Source organism: Lactuca sativa, chromosome 2 (assembly GCF_002870075.4).
Source record: "Lactuca sativa cultivar Salinas chromosome 2, Lsat_Salinas_v11, whole genome shotgun sequence".
NCBI classification, from domain to species: Eukaryota; Viridiplantae; Streptophyta; class Magnoliopsida; order Asterales; family Asteraceae; genus Lactuca; species Lactuca sativa.
In genome coordinates, this window is record NC_056624.2 from 51,629,951 (window position 1) to 51,655,872 (window position 25,922).

Genomic DNA, 25,922 nt, shown 5'->3' on the forward strand with positions numbered 1-25,922 from the left:
ATTCGATTTAGAATGGGATTGAGAAGAATTGTAATGAGAGAATTTGGACTGAGAAGTTTTCTTGATTTGAGGTTCTGAGTGACCCTTTTGTTTTTGGTCATTTGTGGGACCGAACCTTGAACTTTGGTCGCTTTTGCTTTCGGAACCGAACCTATGCTTTCGATAGTTGGTGTTCTCTGAACTGAACCTTTCCCTTCGGTTGTTATTCCTTTCAGAACCGAACCTGTCCTTTCGGTTGTTATTACTTTCTTGCGTCCTGATAGCACTTTTCTCTGACTTGGAATTTTTGTCATGATAAGAGAAATGGGAGTTTTGAGATCGCCAAAACTGTTTTCGTTTTGAGAGATTCTTCTTGTATCTCTGATTCCTTTGCTGTTTTTGATCCTTCACTTGCTTCGGCTGTCGGTGGATGTTGGCTTTTTGCTTTTGCTTCCTGTCAACCTGTTCACTTTTAACAGATGACGTTTCGCTTGAAGGAGTGACTTCTTCTATAGGAACTTCTTTTGTACCACTAGTACTTGGCACGTCAAAGTTGTCAGGCTTGTTTAGTGGCTCTGGCACATATCTGCCTTTGGTTTTCCAGGACGTCCGTTCTGACAGACCAACGATTTCATCAGCATTATCTCTAGGAGCAAACCAGAAGAACTCATCACAACCATCTGCATTATCTTCGTTTACAATGGCTGTGAGTTCAACTGTCTGATGTTCGGTTACTCTTGTGACCTTATATACTGGATTTGGAGTCGTCCTTACTTTTTGATATACAACAGCCTTTTCTTCAAGAATTGGGGACTTATTTTGGGACAGACGAGAAAACTCCACATAATTTTCTGAAATAAGATTTTTGTGGTTTTCGGGTTCGCTCTTGACAAACTCAGAATAGTCAACTTCATCCTCTACAAAAATTTCGCTCATATCATCATCCTCATTAAGCTCAGACGCGTTTTCAACATCAATTTTATTTTCTGAGCTCAAGTTGGCATTCAAAGAGTCAAATTTTTGTATGGGTTCGGTCCTTAGTTTCAGTTCATCATTTTCATCCAAAAGGTTTTTCAGCATGTCCTTATGGTCCTTGGACTTTATAAAAGATTCGATTTTTTCTAGACCATACATATAAGTCGGATTCACATCATCAGACGAAACTACACTTTCGCAATTATATGCTTCAGCGTCGATTTCATCCTCCTTAAACTCAAGGAAGGGCAAAATCATGCGATGAATTTTCTGCCCTATTTCACAGTTCAAATGAAGTTGAGTGATGTTAGAATAAAGACGCTTAGCAATTAAACAAAAAACATTTCTTTGTTTCAAAAGTTTCAAATTGTCTCTTTGTAAATAAATGTTTTCGTCCTTAGATTTGATCAGCTCCGACTCCTTCAGCTCTTTCCACATCCTCCATTCCTCACTTTTTGATGACACCCTGCTTATTTGGTCAGTTAGGTTAGAATTGGTGACCCGAGTTTGAGTTAAACTACTATCTAGATTTGAGATTCTTGAGTTTAAGCTTTTTAATTCTTTTTCATATGAATTTTGTGGGACTTTGAATGAAACAAAAACGGATTGTACCTTCTTGATCAATTCATCAAGCTCATTGAACTGCACGTTAAGAGGTTTTGTTGTGAAGCATAAGTCCTCTCGCTCCTTTGTTTCTTCATTCCCACCGTCTATATTGTATCCCCTCATTTGAGATACATCTGTCACCATCAAACACTTCCCACCGCTTTCTTCATCTTTTGCAACATACGCCTTTCCATGAGATGGCTTCTTGACTTCATCATCCTCTGAGTCAGTTGACCAGACCTGCACGCCACCGAACTCATCATCCGCTGCCGAACCCTGCACAATTAAAGCATTCATCGAAGGATTAGTGGCAACTTTCTTTCTCTTGATCTCTTCAAGCTTTTTCATCAACACAGCCTCTTCATCATTTTCCTCATCCTTCTCTGCCATTTTCTTTAGGACACAGTCTTTGGCATAGTGGTTCTTTCCTCCACAGTAGTAGCAGTTCACACCAGAATCTCCTTCAACTTTCGCCTCTTTCTTTGGTTCTTCTGTCTTCGGTTCTTCCCTAACTTTTTCAGAACTATAGCTTCCCTGCCAATTTCGGTTCTTATTGGTAGGGAACCTTTTCTTAATGAACCTCTTTGGATTTGACACCATCATTGCATAATCTTCAGAGGTAAGATCATAATCTTCTAAGTTGAGATCTTCATCTTCTACCACACTTTTGCTTTTAGACAGAAGGGCCAAGGATGCCAAGCTTGAGACCACATTTTTCTCTAGCAAGACAATCTTTTCTTGGGATTTCAAAATCCCTACCAACTTTGCCAATGAATAAGATTTAAATTGCTCATGAGCTTTAACAGTGGATACAACCGCTCTCCACTCAGATCTAAGGCCATTCAAAAAGGTAACCTTTTGTTCAATCAGCTTCCTTTCTATATCGTGTTTGATCATCTTACTAAGAAGATGATTGAAGCGATCGAACGTCTGAGTAACAGTTTCATCGGGATTTTGCTTAAATTCGCCAAACTCAGAAAAAAGTAAGGTCTGAATGGAATGCTCCAGATCTTCATCTGTGGAATATAGCTCTCGCAGCCTATCCCATAGTTCTTTAGCAGTGCTGCATGAACTCACTAGCCTGAATGTATCGGATTGAAGAGCGAATCGAATCAGTCTCAATGCTTTAATGTTGCACTGAAACTTTTCCTTTTCGTCTTGAGCAACATCCTTTACGTCCTTTAACAGATCATTATACTCTTACTGAGTTTTAATGATTTTTGACGTTGCTAAATGAGCAGATGGTCCAGATACGATTGCTTCCCAAATAAGATATCCATTGTCTTCAGATCCGATAACATAATCTTCGAAGTGATGTGCTCAAACTTCGTAATCCTGGGTGTAAAGAATAGGAATCTTCGTCGTTGATCCAATGCTGTTTGAGATGTTGATGGGATTTGATTGTGACTCGTCCATGCTTGATCGTTTAACCTGTTTGAAAGATCAGACTAGTAATGTATAATATTAGGGCAAAACAAATAAATACTGAGTTACGTCAATTATGGAAATGACGGCTCAATAAATATTAGTTAATGCGGAATAACCCTAATCGCAACCTCTTTCACAGAAAAGATGTGTGTGAATTACACACCCTCCTGCTCTGATACCAATTGATAAGATATAAACAAACTTGATGATCGATTAGATCTTCGTAACAGGTAAGCAATGAATGTAAAAACAGTAAACAACCCGAGTATGAATCAAGATGTGTCGAATGATTAGATTACTCAATCCTCAGAGAGCTCGACTAAGAACTTCCGCTGTAAAGGATTCTAGGGTTACAAAACAAGAACGATAAATTTGCTGAACAATAAATCTCTAATCGTTACTAATTGTCCTCTCGTTCTAAGATGCATGCAAGCACCTATTTATACTAAACCCTACAAAACTCACGGATTGACAGGCCCATACCGGAGATACATATTGGTCTAGCTAACGAGCCCAATAGACGCAACACAAAATACGACCCAACAAAACCCTCCAATAAGTTCAGTTGAACTTGAAGAAATCATAGCTTAGAAAATCATTGCAGCTCTTGCTAATTTCACGAGAGGAGGAGTTAGAAATGAAGGCAATGTAGGGACCGCCAGAATGTGTACCTACAAGGATTTTATGAATTGCAAACCTAAGAGCTTCCATGGAACTGACGGAGTTGTTAATTTGACTAGGTGGATTGAAAAGACAGAGTCCGTATTTCAAATAAGCTTCTGTCCGGACGACTGTAAGGTACGATTTGTTGCGTGTACCTTCGTTGATGCAGCGTTAACTTGGTGGAACAACCATGTTAATACAATGAGAATTGATGCTGCAAACTCCATGCAGTGGGAAGAGCTGAAAAGGATGCTAATAGAGGAGTATGGTCCTAGAGAGGAAATACAAAATATGGAACAAGAGCTATGGAACCTAACAATGAAGGGTTCTGAGATAAATGCTTATACTGCTAGATTCAATGATCTTGCGGTGATGTGTCCGGCATTTGTAACCCCAGAGTACAAGAAGATCGAGCGATATATCTTGGGTCTAGCATCGCAAATCAAAGGAATAGAGATCGCATCAAAGCCTACAACATATGACAGTGCAAAGCGTATAGCTCATTAGCTAACCACCACAGAAATCCAAGTGGGATTTATAGCCGAGTCTCCCGAATCTAGAACGAACAAGCGCAAATTTAATGGGAAGAATCCCATATAATCATCTGAAGAGAGACAAGATGTGGCAACTAATTATGCAGCCACAACAGTAATACCCACACAACCACGACGGTATGAAGGAAAACTCCCAAAATGCACTAAGTGTAACTGTCACCATCTAGGTAACTGTTCATGGTGCAGTCAATGCAACCATCAGCACGCAGGTGACTGTTATATTTGCATGAAGTGCAAAACGAAGGGACACACCGCCAATTTCTACAGGAGCAAAACACCTACTACAGAAAATCAAGGAACAAACACTGGAACAGACTATGATGGAGGAAGAGCGTGTTTTGAGTGTGGTGAAATTGGACATATCAAGAAGGAATGTCCAAAGTTAGGGAGTCGAGGAGGTTAGGTCGCAGTAGGTCAATTGTAATAGGAAGCAGGGAAGCTATCTAGTACCCTTCGGGGGTATCTAGTTAAAAATAAATTTCGGGACGAAATTTTATCAACGGGGGGAGAAAGTAACACTAGTCAAAATAGGTCAATAACAATCACATGTGATTATACCAATCATGTAAGGTGATTTTGTTAAACTAGTAATGTAGTAAACTCACTATGTATTTCATGATAATTCTAATATAAAAATGAACTTGCATACATACTTTATGGTATAAATCAAAGTATACGCCCATATGATTCCAAAAATATAGAGAACATCTAAATCTGACTTTGCATTAAGAAGTTATGATAAACCGAACACTATAAAATCTCTATAACATAAGGAATTTAAAATTGGCTCACAATTAGCTATTGGAGTCTAAAAGAGAGTTGTAGTGCTCGTAAATACCTACGATTGGATATAAAGAACGTCAAAAACGGAGTTTGTATGCAAAAGTTACGACCTTCCGAAGTTACAGCTATCTGAGAGCACGACACGTGTCAGAAACCCTAATCTGACTAGACTCACGACGTGAGCATCAAAACTCACGATGTGAGGAGTCAAAACGCCACATTTTGAAGCTAGAAGTCTACGGAATGATAACCCAAAAGCTCACGACGTGAGCAAGGTTTTCTCAAGACGTGAGGACATTGCAGGACACTATTCGAGGCTAGAAAACACGCATTAAAGCTACGAGATGACTCTTGGCATAACTCACGACGTGAACCTATCATTTCTCACGTCATGAGGGCCAAAAATCTTCCTATAAATAGCAAGTTCGACCTCAGCCATTCTTGCACCTGATCTCCTTCCTCCTCTCTCCTTTGATGAAGCCGTTTCGCTTCTCGAGCCCCGACGACCTCGTACCACTGACCATTTCTGCTTAGATTACATAAAATCACGCTGCTAAGGTGAGTTTCACGACCCCATTTTCTAATATTTTCGGGGGAAAACGCATGCTAAATTTTGTATATACGTTACTATTATGTCTATATGATGGTATATTAATATCAACGTAGATAGTTATATTAACCGAGACATAGTTATTCTAAATATAATATTTTGAATATATACAACTATTATCAACTTATTATCATGTTATTATACAAATGTAGATCTTGAGTTATACTTAGGAATCTATATATATGTTGTGTGCGATATAGTTCCGATGTTATATTCGGAAGTTCTCTATGTTAATTTATAAAGTATGTTGTTGTTATTGGTTTTATATCAAGATAAAACCTGGTTTTACTTCAAGTTATAGCTGTTATACTGCCTAAATGTTATGAAATTAGGAGTACTGTTTAAAATCATATTCTAGTAACTTAGGGTGTTAGATATGAAAATGCTTTTGTTGTTAGGACTATAGAACGCCGTCAAAGTCTACATGAGCTACCTCATTCGTCATCTAAGATTGGGGATCTTAGTGGAAGTCCTCTAACATGTAACCGTTAATCCTGTGTGAGCAAGGAAGTCGTGTATGAATAAGATACTGGTTGACAACCCCACTCGTGGTTGTTAATTACAACCCAATACAAGCGAGTGACTATCCGTTCCTTTTATTTGTTATTGTTCCGGCGTCGATGAAGCGTACGGTATTGTTTCTCATGGTGAATCATGAGTGTATTATTTCTCATGGTAAATCATGAGTGTATTGTTTCTCATGGTAAATCATGAGTGTGTTTTCTCAGAGGTTTTGTTGTCAAGCAGCGGTTACAAACTCATGGTAGCAACTTGTTAGAAACATTATACTTCATCGTTATACAAGTATTAATGTTAAGTATAAGTTTCCCCCTACTTATACCCTAGGTACTACTTATATTAAGTAGATAATTATACCTAGCACACATACTCGTATAAAATTTAAATAGATTTATATGTAGCATTTTTACTCGTATAGAATTGGAATAAGATTTATATGTAACAACTTTCGTTTGTATGGAATTACAAACACTTATATTCATAGTATATGAGACTTATAGGTAAACTACTTATTTGGTAAGAAAACCATTATCCATTATACCTAGGATATATATACTAAACGTTGGAAACTCAAAATAATACTTTCAAAACTATACTTTTGAACTTGAGAAAAAGTGTTACTTTTATATGGAGTCAAAACCTGTGAACTCACCAACTTTTTTTTAACATATTTTTAAATGCATGTGTTTTCAAGAAGTTGATAACTATGATAAGAGAAATGACGTTACACTGGCCGGTGTTTCTGCCGACGGCCGGGGTGTGACATATATATATATATATATATATATATATATATATATATATATATATATATATATATATATATATATATATATATATATATATATATAGAGAGAGAGAGAGAGAGAGAGAGAGAGAGTTAGGTTTTGTCACACCCCAAAACCGGAACGACGGAAACGTTCGGGGGTGGAGGACGTCATGTTTAGTATCACAAGACATGCATCATAGTAATCAAAATAGTGAACAACCATTTCATTAGAAAGAAAGTGTTTACAAGGTGTGTGGTCACAAAACATAGAATGCATAAGTAAATAACAAAACAAGACTTTGAGCTATTATGCTCCATCTTTTGAATTCCCAGCACGAGTACCTGTCTACTAGTTTCCTGAGACTACAAGTTATTTTGAAAGAGTTGATCAGCAATTAAGTTGGTGAGTTCATAAGATTTTAGTGATGTAAATAAGTTGTAGAAAACTTAGTAAATTGTAGTAAGTTGTAAGTTTTGTTTAGAAAAGTTTGCCTGTTCCTCCAGAAAAACCTATATTTCCTGCTTGAATGAAAGATAAGTAAAAATGACTCTACAATCCTTTCTATGAGTACTAAATTGGTACAAGTTATATAAAACTTAGAGTAAAAAAACAATCGATTATGTGTATCTACCATAAGCCCACAACCAAACAAGGAATAGGGAATGAGGCGGATGGCACACATCCCATTGGTTATTAGATCATTGTTGTATATAACCCTGGTGTATTCACTTGGTACTCACGGAGTTAATTGCAATAGTTCCTTTATATTTGATGAAAATATCCTTTAAGAAAACCCTTACTTCTTATAATAAAAATAGTAACCACAATGGTTCCGTCTACAGTCACTTAGTTAATACTAGCTATATATAATCTAATATCGAATAGATAGTTAATTGTGTGAATCTGCACTAAGCCCACAACTAAACAAGGAACAGGAAAAGAGGCAAAAGACAGACATCTAACTATCTATCGGGTATTAATTAAATATAATCTTGATGTATAAGCTAAGGTATTATAGAATTAATCACCTAAGGTCCTTTAAGTTATATTGGTTTAATAAAATGGATTAAACCTTTACTTGTAAGTTTCAAGTTTTGTATACCAAAAGTTCTGATTTGAAAAGTATGTTTTGTACTAGAAAACTGTGAATTGAATTAGTGTCCTATGACCTGTCCCAAACCTGGTACCCCTTATGATGACTTAATGTATACGAAACACATATATAACTAAGATCGAATGAATAATAGGCTGGGTAAATCCGCTCTAAGCCCACAACCAAACAAGGAACAGGAAATGAAGTGGTAAGCGCACATCCTATTACCTGTCGGATCCGATTAATATATATTCCTGATGTATCTACTAAGGAATCATAAGGTTAGCATTATAGGCCCCCTATTAATTGAATGTTCATGTTACGAAGAAGTTATGTATCTTATTTATTATCGTCGGGTACTTTACAGATGTCCCCTTTATAAATAACTTAGGTTTGGTATAACTATCCCCTCGTGTTTGCTAACCCTGATACGTGTAATCGTACTGGCGTTAATGCAAACACGGAAAGATGTATTACTATGTTTTATCACCCCGTGCCTGCTAACCCTGGTACGTGAAATCATACTGGTGTTAACGCAAACCCGGAAAAATATATTATTGTGTTTTACAACCTCGTGCCTGCTAACCCTGGTACGTGAAATCGTACTAGTGTTAACGCAAACCCGGAAAGATATATTAACATGTTTGCCCGGTACTTATTCTTGTTATAGTATGTTTATCTCTGCACTTGATATAGTGTGTTCCTCTCTATACTTGTTATAGTGTGAACTGAACCCCTAAACTATACCTATTATAGTTTAGTAGTTTGTTACTTGAACTGGTACTATCTTGAAGAAAAGGATCGTTTTATCTACTAAGTTATGATTATGCTTTTAAAAACAGAGTTTTGTAAACTATGAAGTAACATAACTTTTAAAAGAGTTTTTGAAATGTTTTCTAACTTATAAAAGACATAATCAATCTTTTGAAAGATGTTTATAACAAACATTTACATAATTATCGTTGTGTTCAACTTATATTCCCCGCCCCCCTAAAAGCATTTAAAATAGTTAAAAGATTCATTACGGGGTATGAACTCACCTGGTGTGGGTGATTCAAACGAATATGTGCGTAAGGATGAGAAGCTCCACGAAATGAACTCCCGAGACACAAACGGGTCCTAAATAACATATATGGCAAGTATTTACGTGAATATAGTGTTTATAAGAAACTAATATGCTAAGAAACACCTTTAGGGACTTAGAATAAGTGTTGAAATCACATGTGATTGATCAAAGGGGAGTGTATAGCCACAAAGAGGAGTTTCTGGCCACACAAGGGTGTTCACGGCCCTAGAGTTTATAGTCATGGAGTTTACGGTCAGAGTGTTCACAACCAGGGGTTTACGGACACATGAGTTTACGGTCAGAGTGTTCATGGCCAGGGGTTTACGGACACATGAGTTTACGGTCAGAGTGTTCATGGACAGGGGTTTACGACCACATAAGTTTATGGTTGTAAACTCCTGGGAATCATCCACCAATTGTTTGATCTAGGTATTAGGCTAATAATTCAACTAGATAGCAAGTTCGTAGAAGGAATACTCACAATTTAGAAGCCTTAGAAGGTGTTTTCGGCCACCAAGAACAAGTGTGTGTTCTTGATGTTCTTTGTTAAAGATGAAGATTTGAAGATCTAGACAAAAAAGGGTGTTTCATGGATGAATCAAAGAATGATACATGTTTAAGAAGGATAACAACAACTAGAAGGAAGAACACTTACGTTTTTGGAGGATTTGGATGAAGAACTTGATGATAATTGAGAGAGTTTGAGGAGATTTTGGCCAAGGAAAGAAAAGAATGAAGAAATGAAGTTCCCTCATATATATAGGAGGGGTTTACGGCCATGGTTGAGTTTACAGCCGTAAACTCCATGCTTACGGCCGTAAAATCCATGTTTACAGCCGTAAACTCCACATGATGGAGTTTATGGCTTGAATGTTGTACAGTGAATCTAGCAGGTACTTCCTAACACTCATTCTTTGAATGTATAAGGCTAGAACACTCGGACAATCCCTTATCAAGGCAAAAAAGGTAGTAGAAACGAGTCTGACTCTCGTTTGACCGTACTTATAAAGCAGAAAAAATTTCGGGTTGTCACAGGTTCATATATGAATCTTAACTATTGTGTGACTGTAAGACCAAACTTTAACCATTGATCTACAAAGGGGTATGATCGACATTTTCTTTTGTATTACCTAAATTAAAATATCTCTATATTTGGAAGTAAGTTGAACGTTTCAAAAGATAATATATTTTCGGTTGTTTAATTAGGTATAAGATTTGTTTAATTAGGGTTCATATCGACATATTGTTTTCGTGCCTCCTTTATTAATTGGGTTTTGTTGTTGTTCGTTTGAAGTTGTCATACTCAACAGTTCTTATTTTTCTGTGATAATGGGTCTCGTTGACGATGAAATCAACACCAGTATAAGCCAGGGATCTGTTCGATTTCTATTTCGAATAAATGTATGATTTTATCTGTTTTTTTGGTTACATTTTTTACATTATGTTTCTTAAACTGGTTATTTTTCTATTGCTTTGTTCCATCATCATATGAAAAGTCTTAAAGAATGTTATATTTTATCATTCATAAAGAATCACATATTCTTAAAGAGTTTTGAAAACAATTTTAAAAATATATACTTTCTAACAATTTATTCATAATTAACATAAATAGTTATGTTTAATTGAATAAAATAAAGGAATTTGTTTTGTAGTAGTTTCAGTTTGAACAGAATCGTATTTTATAATAAACTTACAAATTAATATGGCATTTATATATCAGATTATCAGTCTATTGAAGAAGATGAATGATCTTCTTAATCAATGGGTTTTGAAGCATTGCATGGGACACAAGCAAGCAGTGTACCAAAAGTTGGTTTTGTATATAAGGGAAGCTAATTATATTATGATTCAAGGATGTGTGAAACCATATTATGAGAATGTCTCTATTGAAAGAAATGCAATTGAGGAAAGGAAGAGACTTTGTATAATTTGCAATAAGTTGAAAGATCATGATATGAGGAATTGTCCATATAGGAAGATATAATGTGATTGAATTTCAATTTCATTTGCAAGTCATTTTATTTTTTCATGGTTATGAGAATTTATTTTCATTTAATGTTGGGATATGCCTGATTTCATTGAATAAGATAATTATAATTATATTTATTTTCATTTCGAATAAGATTGATTTCATTGAATTAGTTAAATTTTTTTTATTAATTGAAACGACAAATCTAACATTTAACCTAGTACCCCTAAACTATAGTGTAAATCCACGTATGTACATGATGGGACTTGAATTAGTTAGTTACAATTATATTTATTTTCATAAAATGTTGGAATACATTTATACTAGTAATATATATTCTTCAAGAATTAAACAGGATAACAAGTTGTATTAAATTTGGGAGTATTATTTGTATTTGCTCAAATGTATCACGTTGATTTTAGTTACTTATATTTTGGAGTCAAGAATTCATTTTATCAATTGAAAATATAAATAATAACAAAATTTGTAAATTTATTAATGAATATTGTAATACCCAAAACTATGAACCGTTTAACATGCAGTTGCCTTGATTTTGATTGTTCAGTTACTTTTTTACATATTCTTCTTATTCCTCACCTATAAATCCAAATGGACAATGAGAAGACAAGTAACTTCCTAATGGAGAATGAAATAGTGAATTAGATCGTGCATAATCAAAGCATTGGAATGGAGAATGAAATGCTTGATGAGTTTTTGCAAAATGAAGAATTTATCACTTACAAACAGTCAGAAGATCCAATTGATTGGTCAGATAATACAGATGAAGAAAACCATGTTTCGGATTACGTTGGTCAAGAAGTCAATGAAGGTACAAATTGTTTGAATAATGCAAAACAATCAATGTTATTGCTGTAATTCAGATTCTTGCAAAAATATACACTACTAGAAAAACAGACTTTTACGAAGCGCAATGTGTATCGTAAAACGCTCAGACGATGCGCAAATGCGCGTCAAGAAAGGCCATGTCATAATGAGAGACGACACACTTTTGCGTGTCGTCTATAGACGACGCGCATTTACGACACGCAATGCGTATCATTAAAACCCCTGTCAAGAAAGGCCGTGTCATAAATGAAGATGACACACACTTTTGCGTATCGTAAATTTATATGTTTAAAAAAAATAAATTTATATATTTATTAATTTTTAAATTAAATTTGCATTTAATTTCTAATAATAGAAATAAAATACCATATACAAAAAATACAATCCATTGCATAATATAAAATAAAATTTCATATTCAAAAAATAAAATAAATTGCACAAATTATAATGTCATACAAAGAATCATTCAAATGTTAAACAAAAATAATACATTGCTAACATGGGTTATACATTCCTATAAAACTAACAAATAATCATACAACTATGTTAAACACATTGTGTTTTCATCTACTAGAGAAACCACTAGAAAGGAGTGGAAATGATTTAGATTATGCCATCAAGAGTCTCAATGAACTTTGTGTCACACCCCAAAACCAAGAACGGCGGAAACGTTTAGGGGTGGAGGACGTCATGTACAGTATCACAACAATGCAAAGTAGTAAACAAGCAACAACATCATCCATTGCAATAAAAGTAAAGTTTTAATACATGTGTGTTCTTTAATAGTAATAAGACACCAAAATATGTAATCAAAATAAAGACGAGTCTTGTTTGTGCTCCATCTTCTCAAAAGCTAGTCATCGTACCTGTGTACTGGTGACCTGAGAATACAAGTTATTTTGAAAACGAGTATCAGCCAAAAAGCTGGTGAATTCATAAGTATTTAAGTGTCATTACACTGTTTTAGAAAGCCGTTATGAATGCCATGTCAATCTTTGAATGAACATTTGATATAAGTATGAAAACCCTAGAAAATCCCATATTTCCTACTAGTATAAAAGTAGTCTTCTAGCAAGACTTGAATGTTTTGAAAGTAATAAAGATGGTTTTTCCCTATATCACTACTATTAGCAATATATAGTCTACCTCATCGTTTATGTGAACGTATTACAAAATAAAGGTAATAGGGAAAATATAGCCATATAAGTATTATCCTTTTGTATTAGGATAAACACGACATCGCGACTGCCGAAAAGTATTAACCTTGATCATCCGTAGATGTTCATTTTCCTCTGTAGCTAACAGTAGGTCGAAGGAATGGTTAGTCCCGTAAAGGTACCCCTAGTATAAGTATTAACCGTAGGCATCCGTAGATGTTCATTCCCTCTGTTGCTAACAGGTGGGTGCCGGAATGGTTAGTCCCGTATGATATCCTTTTGTACTAGGATAGACAGAACTAATCTACACGTATCATATGTAATAGTATATCATCATATAGTATCTAGGTACAAGTATCCATGTAAGTGTATCCATGTAAGAGGATCCAGGTAAGTGTATCTCTTCATATAACACTTAGTACAGACTCATGAATGAACTGACTTTGGTGTAATTCCTTTGTAATAGGAATAATGTTTTGTATCCCCTAAACTATCCCTATGATAGTTTACTGGAATGTATTTGATGTTCAAGAAGGTTTATACACCCTTGATATACAAGAGTGTGGGAACTGAATGAAGGATGAAAGTTATCATATCAATACATACATACATACATATATATATATATATATATATATATATATATATATATATATATATATATATATATATATATATATATATATATATATATAAGAACATAAGTGTATAGATATAGGTTTGACCAAGGAGACGAAAATGGTTTTGTAAGACATTTAAGAGTTTTGAACAATAAATAATAATGACTTGATGTCATTTTAATAAACATTTCAAAAGTAATACATTGGATAAAAACACATTTTAAGACGGAAAACCATTTCATGTGTCACATTTTGAAGCATGTGAAATCAGTTGGATGCAACACAGTTATGAATCACATATGATTGATTCTATAGCATGTTGTTTTCTACTTGTATTCCCCCCCCCCCCCCCCCATTAAAGAATTTAAAATCATTTAAAACATTGATTAAGGGCTATGAACTCACCTGTAGATGGTGGTTTGGATGAACTGAACGGTGTAGGATTGCTAAGTGTCAAGTGAAGACTTGTACACACTCAAAGATCCTAGTTAACATATAATCATATATATATATATATATATATATATATATATATATATATATATATGTATCCAATTAGTCTTTAAACAACTAATTGACAATGTTAAGACATCCTAGAACATGCTAAACACCTTATATAAGTGTTATAAGTCCTAAGGATTGCATCTAAGTTGTTGTAGGACAAAGCTATTGGGTTTAGGGTTCCAAAGAACCCCTTTCTTGAGTTTACTCCCCAAGGACCATAACACAATGAGTTTATGGTCATAAACCCTTGAGTTTACGGTCGTAATGTCCTAAGCTTTTGATCATTTGATGTTTTGAAGCCGTAGATGTCCCTTAGAAGTATTTCCACTTGATGGTTTAGTCTTTGGAAGAGATTAGGGCACCCTTTACCTCCTTTGAGGAGTTCACGGCCCTACGACCAATTCCCTTAGGGTTTGCGGCTGTAATCTCTCATGGACATGGTATTTTTGTGCTTTCAAGACCTATAAACATTAAGGTATGAGTCTAGGCTAGCTTCACAACGAAAGGAAGGGACTAGGGCACACTTTTGGCCCTTAAAGAAGGGTTTACGGTCCAAGGTGTTCTTGGGTCGTAAACTCTTTGATCTTGTTGTTTCCTTGTGAGTTCTTGGTGTTTAGACATATAAAAAGACCTATTATACTCTTAGATAGAAGCAATCACAATTTGGGATGAAAGGCTGAAGATCCTTGAGAGAGAATCGAGTTTTTCTCTAGTTGGAAATGGAACAAATGCATAAATATAGCTAAGGACCATATATATACCCCTTGGGGTTTAGGACCGCAAACTCCATGTTTGGGTCGTATATTTCCAATTTCTTGTAGTATGAAATGTTATTGATGCACAATAAACCCTAGGGCATCCCCTCTCCTGGCATCTCCTAAAGTGTTAACCATAGAATACTCAAACTTATCCCCAAATATTCTGAATATTAACAGTAACTGTTCTGACTTCTATTGACTTGATATGTTGTACAGAATGGAAATTTCGGGTTGTCACATCATTCCCCCATTAGAAGGAATTTCGTCCCGAAATTAGAATTTAAGCAAATAAGTAGTTACAATAACTAAGCAAAAAGATGAGAATATTTTAGTTTCACCTGATCCTCTCGCTCCCAAGTGAATTCCGGTCCTCGCTTGGGGTTCCAGCGAACCTTCACTATCGGGATACGGCTCTGCTTTGTTTGCTTGACCTCTCGGTCCATGATCTCTACTAGTTCTTCCACGAAGTTGAGGCTCTCGTTGATCTCGATCTCGTCGAGTGGGATAGCAAGAGTCTCGTCAGACGGACACTTTTTCAAGTTCGAGACGTGGAAGGTAGATTGTACGTTACTGAGTTCACGCGGTAGATTGAGTTTGTAAGCTACGGGGCCGATTCGGGCAAGAATCTCGAAAGTCCCTATGTATCTTGGATTGAGCTTCCCACGCTTTCCGAAGTTTATCAAGCCCTTCCAGGGTGAGACCTTCAGTAGAACGCGGTCGCCCACGTGGAACTCCAATGGTTTCCTTCGCTTGTCAACGTAGCTTTTCTGTCGGTCTCTAGAGGCTTTCCATCATTCACGAATTTGAACGATTTTTTTTGTCGTTTCCTGAATGATCTCTGGACCCGTGAGAGTGCATTCGGGAACTCGTCCCTTAGCTAACTGGGTATCACCCACCTCAGCCCAGCACATAGGGGATCTGCACTTTTGGCCATTAAGGGCTTCGAAAGGAGCTGCCTTTATGCTCGTGTGATAACTGTTGTTGTAGGAAAATTCGACAAGGGGTAAATGAGTATCCCAAGCTTTCCCAAAGTCAATCACATAGGCTTACAACATGTCTTCTAAGGTTTGGATAGTTCTCTCACTATGTCTGTCTGTCTGTGGATGGTAGGTTGTACTCATGTCCAGCCTAGTTCCTAGGGAACTTTGTAGCGACTGCCAGAACCTTGAAGTGAATCTACTATCTCTATCTGAGATAATGGATATGGGAACACCGTGTAGTCGTACAATCTATCTAATGTAGGTTCTCGTAAGTTTCTCCATTTTGTCGGTTTCTTTGATGGGTAGGAAGTGTGCAGACTTGGTCAATCTGTCGACGATGACCCATATGGTATCAAGTCCACCCATTGTCTTGGGCAACTAGGTTATGAAGTCAATAGTGATCCGCTCCCACTTCCATACTGTTATCACCGGTTGCTGTAGAAGACCATAGGTTTCTTGTATTCGACCTTTATCTTCACACAAGTAGGGCATTTACTTACGAAGGTAGCAATATCTGCTTTCATGTTAGGCCACCAGTATAACTTTTTAAGATCTAGATACATCTTATCTGAACCTGGGTGGACGGAATAACGAGTGTTGTGTGCCTCGGTCATGACCAAGTCTCTGAAGCCACCGTGTTTCGGTGTCCAGATCCGATCCATGAGGTATAAGGCTCTGCCACCCTTGACTTCCAAGTTCTTATCCATCCCTCTCAGGGATTCACCTGCCACATTTTCAGGTTTCAAAGCATCGAGCTAAGCCTCCTTAATTTGCATGGACAAGTGTGAATGGATAGTTTGAGTCAAATATTTGACTCTACGGCCAGAGTATTCCTTCTGACTTAGGGCGTCAGCTACTACGTTGGCTTTACCTGGATGATAACGAATTTTGCACTCGTAATCACTGAGTACCTCGACCCACCGTCGTTGTCTCATGTTGAGCTCCTTCTGGTCGAAAATGTGTTGTAGGCTTTTGTGGTCTATAAAGATCATGCTTTTTGTACCATACATGTAGTGTCTCTAGATCTTCAGAGCAAACACAACTACTCCTAGTTCAAGATCGTGGGTGGTGTAGTTAACCTCATGTTTCTTCAACTGTCTCGAGGCACAGGCGATGACTTTACCTCGCTGCATCAGAACACATCCGAGTCCTTTATTTGATACATCGCAATAGACAACGAAGTCTTCTATCCCTTCAGGGAGGGATAATATTGGTGCGGTGCACAAGGCTCGCTTGAGCGTTTGAAATGCTCTCTCCTGTTCTTCCCAGTCAAAGGCCACGCCTTTCTGGGTCAGTGTTGTAAGAGGTTTTGCTATGAGGGAGAAGTTCTAAATGAACCTGCGATAGTAGCCAGCGAGACCTAGAAATTGACGAATTTTTGTAGGTGTCTTTGGTGCTGACCAGTTCTTAATGGCCTTAATTTTGGAAGGGTCCACGTGTATTCCCTCTTCACTAACAACGTGTCCCAAGAATTCGACTCGTCGGATCCAAAATTCGCACTTAGAGAACTTCGCATAGAGCTTCTCCGATTGTAATGTTTCCAATACTCTGCGGAGATGTTGACTATGTTCCTCCTTACTTCGAGAGTAGATGAGTATGTCATAAATGAAGATGATGACGAACTGATCCAAGTAAGGACGATACACCCTATTCATCAAATCCATGAATACTGCGGGCACGTTAGTTAATCCGAATGGCATTACTACAAACTCGTAGTGTCCATAACGAGTTCGGAAGGCTGTCTTGGGAACATCCTCCTCTAACACTCGTAGTTGGTGATATTCGGATCGTAGATCTATCTTCGAGAAGTAGTTGGCTCCTTGAAGTTGATCATATAAATCGTCAATACGGGGCAAGGATAATAATTTTTAATGGTAGGCTTGTTGAGTTCTCTATAGTCGATGCACATGCAAAATGATCCATCTTTCTTCTTGACGAACAAGACCGGTGCTCCCCATGGTGAGAAGCTTGGCCTAAAAAATTCCTTCTTGAGAAGTTCGTTAAATTGACTGGAAAGTTCCTGCATCTCTATCGGTGCCAGACGATAAGGAGACCTGGCTACGGGAGTAGCCCCTGGCACTAAGTCGATTCTGAACTCGAATTGGCATTATGGTGGTAATCCTTGGAGTTCTTCTGGAAATATGTCGGGATAGTCGCGTACTTCTGGGATCTTCTGAATGTCTTTTACTTCTTGACTCGTATCGACGACGTGTGCGAGGAATGCATGATATTCCTTTCGTAATCATTTCTGATCTTGGATGCATGAGATGATGCGAAGGCTTGTACTTGGTTTGTCGTCGTAGATAATTAAGGTTTCGTTGTTAGGAAGGTTAAGACGAACTGCTTTCTCAAAGCACATGATGTCGGCGTGAAGAAGACTCAACCAGTCCATGCCGATGATATGGTCGAAACATTTAATCGGGACCGGCATGAGGTCTATCTTGAAAGTATGGCCATCTAAAGTTAGAGTACAACCTACGTATATGCAGTTAGTACTTTCCGTTTTCCCGTTTTCCATCTCTACAATGACTTATTTATCTAAGGCACGAGGTTTTTTGTTTAAGTAGGTGTGCAAATTTATGGCTTACAAAACTCTTCTCCGCTCAACTGTCGAAAAGTATGCAAGCATATGAGTTATCGAGGAGAAACGTACCAGTAACTATCGTAGGATTAGCTACTGCTTCCTCGTGGCCCATGGCCATAACTCTTCCTACTCTGCCAGCCATCCCCGCCTTAGGGTAGTTCCTCTTGTAGTGGCCTTCCTCGCCACAACCGTAGCAAGCTTGGCCCACACCGGCGTTAGGGACTTGGGCGGTCGGCACTGCTGGAGTCTTGTAGAAACGGGCAGTATGCCCCTTCCTGTTGCAATTAGAGCACTGCATTTCTTTGCAAGGTCTATGGTGATGGAAGTTGCATTTTTTGCACCTAAGAAGATTACCGGCATACGCTTTTGCTGGTAATGGGTTTGCAGGGACAACAAGGGTTACCGTGGTAGCATTGATCGCCACAAGTTGTTGTCTCCTTGAGGATTCTTGCGAAGCTCCTCTTTTTCTCTTGTTCAACCCCTTCTTCTTGTAGTCTTCGTTGTTTCCCTTTTGTGGCTGGGGTGTAGGGATTGTTGGGTTCTGGTGTTTCCCGTGATCTATGAGAGATTGTGCCAGCTCCTTGGCGCTGTCAAAAGTGATAGGCTTGGATGCTAATACACTTGACTGGATCTGGGGCAACAGTCCCCAGATATATCTCTTTATTTTCTTGTTCTCGAGAGCAACCATATCAGGGCATAGGATTGCCAGATCACAAAACCTATTTGTGTAGGTTGATATGTTGGAACCAACCATTTGTAGACCCTAGAGTTCCTGTTCAAGTTTTTGTATTTCCCCTTGAGGACAGTACTCTCTCATCAGCATGGCTTTCAAGTTTTCCCAGCTGATGGAATTTGCCACCACAATAGTCAGAGACTTAACATGGCCATTCCACCACGTTAGTGCTCTGTCAAAGAAGGTACAAGTAGCGAACTTGACCTTGTTGCCCTCCGGGTAGGCGCAGATTTCAAAGACCGCTTCCGTCTTTTCAATCCATTGCCTTAAGACCATAACCCCACCAGTTCCATGGATGTTTCGGGGTTTGGCATTCGTAAATTCCTTGTAGGTGCATTCCCTGGGTGTCCATGGCACTCGCCATGGTTGGAAGGATGTGCACCTGTTCCCGAACCACTAGGGGCAGGAGTATTGATGGCTGACATAGCAGCTGCTACGACTGCTATGAATGCTGCCTGGAACATAATGGCATTGAAAGGAGGAGGTGGTTGAGGAGGTTAAGGTGGTGGAGGAGGTGGTATCGGTGTTTCATTATTTGGGTTACGCCTTGGATTTCTGCGTGGCGGCATCTTTTAGCTATACGTTTAAAAAGATGAAAACATTGATAAGAATAATTGAATAATGAGAGTGACTCATGGACTAACCTTCCGTAGTCCAACAGCACAATGAATAGTATGATTTAATGAAGACGGTAGCATTTGGATAATAATTTCCATATGATTAAGTATCTGTCAATAATACTGGAATTACAAATGTAACAAGTTTGGGAAAAACGGCCTAGAAGTAGGCCTTACATCAACCAAGATGAGAAAATTTTGACAAAACTATGACTAGATCAAGACCTAAAGGGTCTATGATTTACAAGGATAGGAAATTAAACCAATGTTTTTACATAAACTAGGTTATATCCAAAAGATGAGGCGATGAGATTCTATCGGCGACGAGAACTGCTAGAATGAGTTCTTGATCCCGACAGTAGGCGTTCTATGTCCCTTATACGCCTATCAACTCTCACTTGATGAGCTAGAAGTTCCCTAACTTCAGCTTGGGTTTCAGCAAGTTCTCTCTGTAGAGCTGCATTGCGGACCAGAGTTCTTTCCTGAGCAGACTGTAGTTGGCGAATACGGACAATGTTAACGCCAGAGTTGGCGTCATTCTCCAAGACTTGATTGATAGTTGATTGACCCAGTATCGTGTTCCGAGAAATCCTACGAACCATGATGGGTAGGACCCTGTAAGCAGAACCTCCCTCAATGAGGTTGTAGAAGCTTCTGTCTCCATTGTAGGGTATAGGTTGACCCTGTTCCTGGTTCCATGTATTCAAGTTTTTGGCCCACAGAGGTGTGGCTCCTTGAAATGCTAGACAAGGGTTCAGAATTGGGTTTTCAGCAGCTGGAGGTAGGTTGTTGACTTCAGGCTCCGAGTCAGAACTATCAGAAAAACCCTCAACATGGTGATCATCCAAAGGGATTGGGTGATCATCTTCTGGTTCTTCCTCTAGCCATCCAGCGTTGCCTTGGTTTGGGATATACTGGTTGCCGTGGTGAAATCCATCCATGATATCTACGCGAGAAAAGGGATATAAGAAATAACTAAATAGATGAACTAACTAAGATAATTATAAGATGATCTTTATCAGTTGCTTCAATACTTGTTTAGTGCATAACAGTTATATGTAGTTAGGATAGGATAGACCTTCCAATAAGTGACCCTAACCCTAAGCCCCCAACCCAACGAGGACAGGACATAAGGCAAAGATTTCACAGATTCTAATTCTAAGACATCCTAGTACATATAACTTTAGTGTATGCCGGAAATTGTGCAAAGCCCCGGTGTTATCCCTTCCAGAGGGAGTTGTTGATTTTGTGGTCTACTGTGATGCATCGATATCTGGGTTAGGCATAGTGCTTATGCAGAGGGGGCATGTGATAGCGTATGCATCGAGGCAGCTAAAGCCTCATGAGGTGAGATATCACACACACACGGGAAACAAGGACCATAAACAGGGTTTACGGCCGTAAACCTGTTTACGGTCGTAAACACTTATATGATATTACATAAATATACAATTTCCTAGAAAAGCAAAGTATAAACCATAATATTGACCCAATAATCTCCCCCTTGGTTTATAGCTTTCTTTTCTTTTCTTAAATGAACCAACAAGCTCCCCCTAAAAAGTAGCTGGCTTTTCTTGTTAATCTTCATTGGGAACTTGGCTTCAGCATTAATCTTCAAATTCTTCACAGCTTCAAGATGAACTTGATGAATCTTCAATGAATGACTTCAAATTGAGCGGTTGGGCTTTTCTTCAGAATTTGGCTTTGAGCGCACGTCGGGTGAGGAGGCTTGATGTACTGATTCTTGAAAGATAGCGCTTTCAGCTTGAGAATCTTTAGAGAAGACATCAGAGAGAACAAATCCTCTAGATTACTTTAGCAGGTTCAAGATAGCAGCAGACTGATTGAGGAGGCTTCAATGCAATCCGTCATATAATCTTCAATTGCAGCTTCACCTTGCTTCTGGGGTTGAAGGATTGAATGTTGAAAGAATAATCTTCATTTCTTGCTCCTTCGAATGCGAATTCTTCGATGCTCACGGACGAGGCTTTGGCTCAGAAATCTTCAACACAAACTCCATGTGTCTTATCTATACCTGAAATCCTTTTCAAGACAAAACAAAACTAAAAGAAAACTTAGCACTCAAATTAAAACAAAAACAAAAATATTTTTGGATTTTTAATTTTTTTGATTTTTCTTTGATTTTTTTTTAATTTTTTTTAATTCTCCCTTAACATTTAAATTAGAAGAAACTATGACAAATTTAACAAAAATAAAAATGATATCTAACTTTAAGAGTGATTTGGGATCAAAGTTTTTAGACAGCCTGTATCCACTTGTCGGTACCTTCTATCTTCACGTCTTTGTCTGGTCGATCGCCAGTATTGTTGTCCACTTAAACACGAAAAATTGTGACAAATTTAGGACATACTGTGACACCCCCAAACCTGAACGGCGGAAACGTTCGGGGGTGGATGACTTCATGTGGTAACGTAACAAATGAATACATAGTAAAGAAAGCAATACAACCATCATATATATAATTGAAAGTTTACATTTGTCAAAAGTTACATGTTCAAAACCAATTACAATATGATGTCAAAATACGAGATTAAACTGGCGCCGCAGCATCCCTTCATCAAAAGCATAATGAATACCTAAAATTACTGATTTCCTGGGACATACAAGTAATTTTGAAAGAGTAGATCAGCATTTAAGCTGGTGAGTTTTATAAGTATTTAAGTGACAATGTTTGTATGAAATGAAATGTTTTGTCTTAGTTTATTTGTGTTTAGAAAATCCTATATTTTCTACTAGTATAAAAGTAGCCTTCATTCAAGACCAATGTTTGTTTCTAAAAATGTATGTAAGTGTAAAATAACCAATGTGTTTGAAAACCTTGTAAATCAATGCATTTTTAATACCCCATGTGAGTTTTATAACCATACTATTGACTCGGAATGCCTATACACAACGTTCTTTAGGCGTTGGAATGTTATGACGTTTGTCACCCCAAACGGTGGACTGCAGCTAACAGTCAGGGTGCGGGTTGTCAAGCCCGTATAGATCTATACACAAACACCATGCTCCCCCTACAAGGGATTCTGGTATATAATACAGGACTTGAAATGTGTACTCGAACGTACATGAAGTTAGTGTCTCACAAAACCGTGGTATAAAAACAGATCTACTTGTTAAAATGTTACGTTTGTTCTTGTATACGAAAGTGACTTCTTGAAATTCATGTTTCTAGTAAATAAGAGTTAGAAATTTGTTCGTAAAACTATACCTATTATAGTTTTCTAAAAGTGTGTCTCGTTTGTTTAGAAATACCTAGAAAATGAATCATTTGTTATGAAAGCATAGGTTTTTGGGGTAGAGTCTAAGATAGAAAAGTATACAAATAATCTAAGAAAAGTTTAGTGTATACATGCATTACAACAAATTTATATTTCAAAAGATAGAATGCTATTTTAACATATGTTATATATATGAAAGTTCCTTAAAAGTTTGTAAATCGCATGTGATTTGGATATATAAAAGCATATAAAAGAGTTCTTTATGTAACACACGATAATACTCGTGTATTTTACTTGTAATCCCCCCCCCTTGAAAGCATATAAAAGAATTTATAGAACATTTAAAAGGTAAATTAAGGGGTATGAACTCACTTGAAAGTTTGAAGATAGCGAGATGGAAAACCGGGCAGAGTTTCGTCTCGGGAAACGGATTTTTCTCGGGATTCTCGGGAATCTCGGGAGTAAAATCGACCCTCGGGACTTGAGCAAAAAGACCAGAGCTTCGGGTTTGAACAGGCACGGAAAACGAGGCAATATCGTGAAAGAAAGGAGAGAAATGAGCATTTTTCTCGGAAGCCCTCGCATGTTATTTATAGGAGGGTCTGAGAAGCCTTGTACGCGGGGCGTACACTCGTACGCAACGCGTACGCGTACGTCATGCATGACCGAAGCCTCGACTGCCTCGGCTTCGGATGGGATAGATCAGTCTGGCAGGTCGGATGGGACGGCGGGTCGGACGGGTCGGTAGCCTCGCATAGGGCGACGTAGACGATCCGAGGCCAAGTCCCTCGGGTACGCAGGGCGTACAGGGGTACGCAACGCGTACCTCGGATGAGGACGTTGACTCCTCTTCGGATAATGCTTGAATTTTGAATTAAATAAATATATAATTTATTTAATAAACTTCAAAAATTCATATCTTCTTCATACGAACTCCGTTTTCGATGATCTTTATATCCACGCGTAGGTGAGACTACGCTCTACAACTTTCGTTTAGACTCCGTTGGCAAATTCCGAAATTATTTTTATTATTTATTTTATAACTCATCGTGTTTAAGGAATATCTTCAAAAATTCATAACTTCTTTATCTGACGTCGGTTTTTGCCAGACTTTTTACCGCTGAAATACCATTGTCGAGACCTTCGATTCTCGTTTAGGTCATTCCAGCCAAAAGTCACTCGATCTCCGATTCGAGTTTTTAGCTGTCTGTTGCTAAGCTGAACATGGAAAAGTCATAACTTCAATATACGAAGTCGGATTTGGGCGTTCTTTTTACGTACGATCATGGTTTAAAGACATTTAAATATAGAAGGAATTTAAATAGAACTATTTGGACATTTTATTATGAAAGTTAATTTTATTAACCCAAAAGTGGTTACAATACTTGACCTTTTAGGTCATTACAAAGAATTGAAATATCGGGTTGTCACATCATCCCCCCGTTAGAGAGAATTTCGTCCCGAAATTTAAAGTAGTAAAGATACTAGTGAACATGAAATAGATGAGGGTACTTTTGTTTCATCTGATCTTCGCGTTCCCATGTGAATTCAGGTCCCTGCTTGGCGTTCCAGCGAACCTTCACGATGGGTATGCGACTTTGTTTTGTTTTTTTGACCTCTCGGTCCATGATTTCTACTGGTTCTTCCACAAAGTTGAGGCTCTCGTTGATCTCGATCTCGTCGAGTGGAATAACAAGAGTCTCGTCGGACAGACACTTTTTCAAGTTTGAGACGTGGAAGGTTGGATCGATGTTACTAAGTTCGCGCGGTAGGTTAAGCTTGTAAGCCACAGGGCCGATTCTGGCAAAAATCTCGAAAGGCCCTATGTATCTTGGATTTAGTTTCCCACGCTTTCCAAAGCGTATTAAACCCTTCCACGGTGAGACCTTTAGTAAGACGTGGTCTCCTACCTGGAATTCCAAAGGTTTCCTCCTTTGGTCAGCGTAGCTTTTCTGTCGGTCTCTAGAGGCTTTCAATCGTTCACGAATCTGAACGATCTTCTCTGTCGTTTCTCGTATGATTTCCGGACCGGTGAGAGTGCTTTCAGGAACTCTTCCTCTAGCTAACTGGGTATCGCCAACTTCAGTCCAGCACAGAGGGGATCTGCACTTTCGACCATAGAGGGCTTCAAACGGAGCAGCCTTTATGCTTGTATGATAACTATTGTTGTATGAAAATTCAACAAGGGGTAAATGGATGTCCCATGCCTTTCCAAAGTCAATCACACAGGCTCTCAGCATATCTTCTAAAGTTTGTATCGTTCTCTCACTTTGTCCGTCTGTTTGTGGGTGGTAAGCTGTACTCATGTCTAGCCTAGTCCCCAGGGAACTTTGTAGTGACTGCTAGAATCTTGAAGTGAATCTACTATCTCTATCGGAGATAATGGATATCGGAACACCATGCAGTCGCACTACTTCCCTTAAGTAAGCTCTTTTAAGCTTCTCCATTTTGTCAGTCTCCTTGATGGGTAGGAAATGCGCGGATTTGGTCAATCTGTCGACAATGACCCATATGGTTGTTGTCGTAATCCTGACGGTTTCTGATACTCGACCTTAACCTTAGCGCATGTAAGACATTTACCTACGAAGGTAGCAATTTCTGCTTTCATGTTAGGCCACCAGTACAGTTTCTTAAGATCTAGATACATTTTATCTGAACCCGGGTGAACGAAATACCTTGAGTTGTGAGCTTCGGTCATGACTACGTTTCTAAAACAACCATGTTTCGGGGTCCAGATTCGGTCCATGAGATAGTAGGCTCCGCCACCCTTGACTTCAAGATTCTTTTCCATTCCACGCAGGGATTCACCCGCCACATTTTTAGGTTGCAAAGCTTCCATTTGTGCCTCCTTAATTTGTGTGGATAAGTG

The 25,922-nt window shown here is 38.1% G+C and overlaps 1 protein-coding gene across 1 annotated transcript; it reads left to right on the forward strand.

Annotated features, from left to right (window-relative positions):
• Positions 1 to 3,651: 3,651 nt before the first annotated feature.
• LOC111898033 (uncharacterized) lies at positions 3,652 to 4,158 on the forward strand. The gene has a single exon (XM_023893976.1). The coding sequence runs from the start codon at positions 3,652 to 3,654 to the stop codon at positions 4,156 to 4,158; it is 507 nt and encodes a 168-aa protein (XP_023749744.1).
• Positions 4,159 to 25,922: the final 21,764 nt, after the last annotated feature.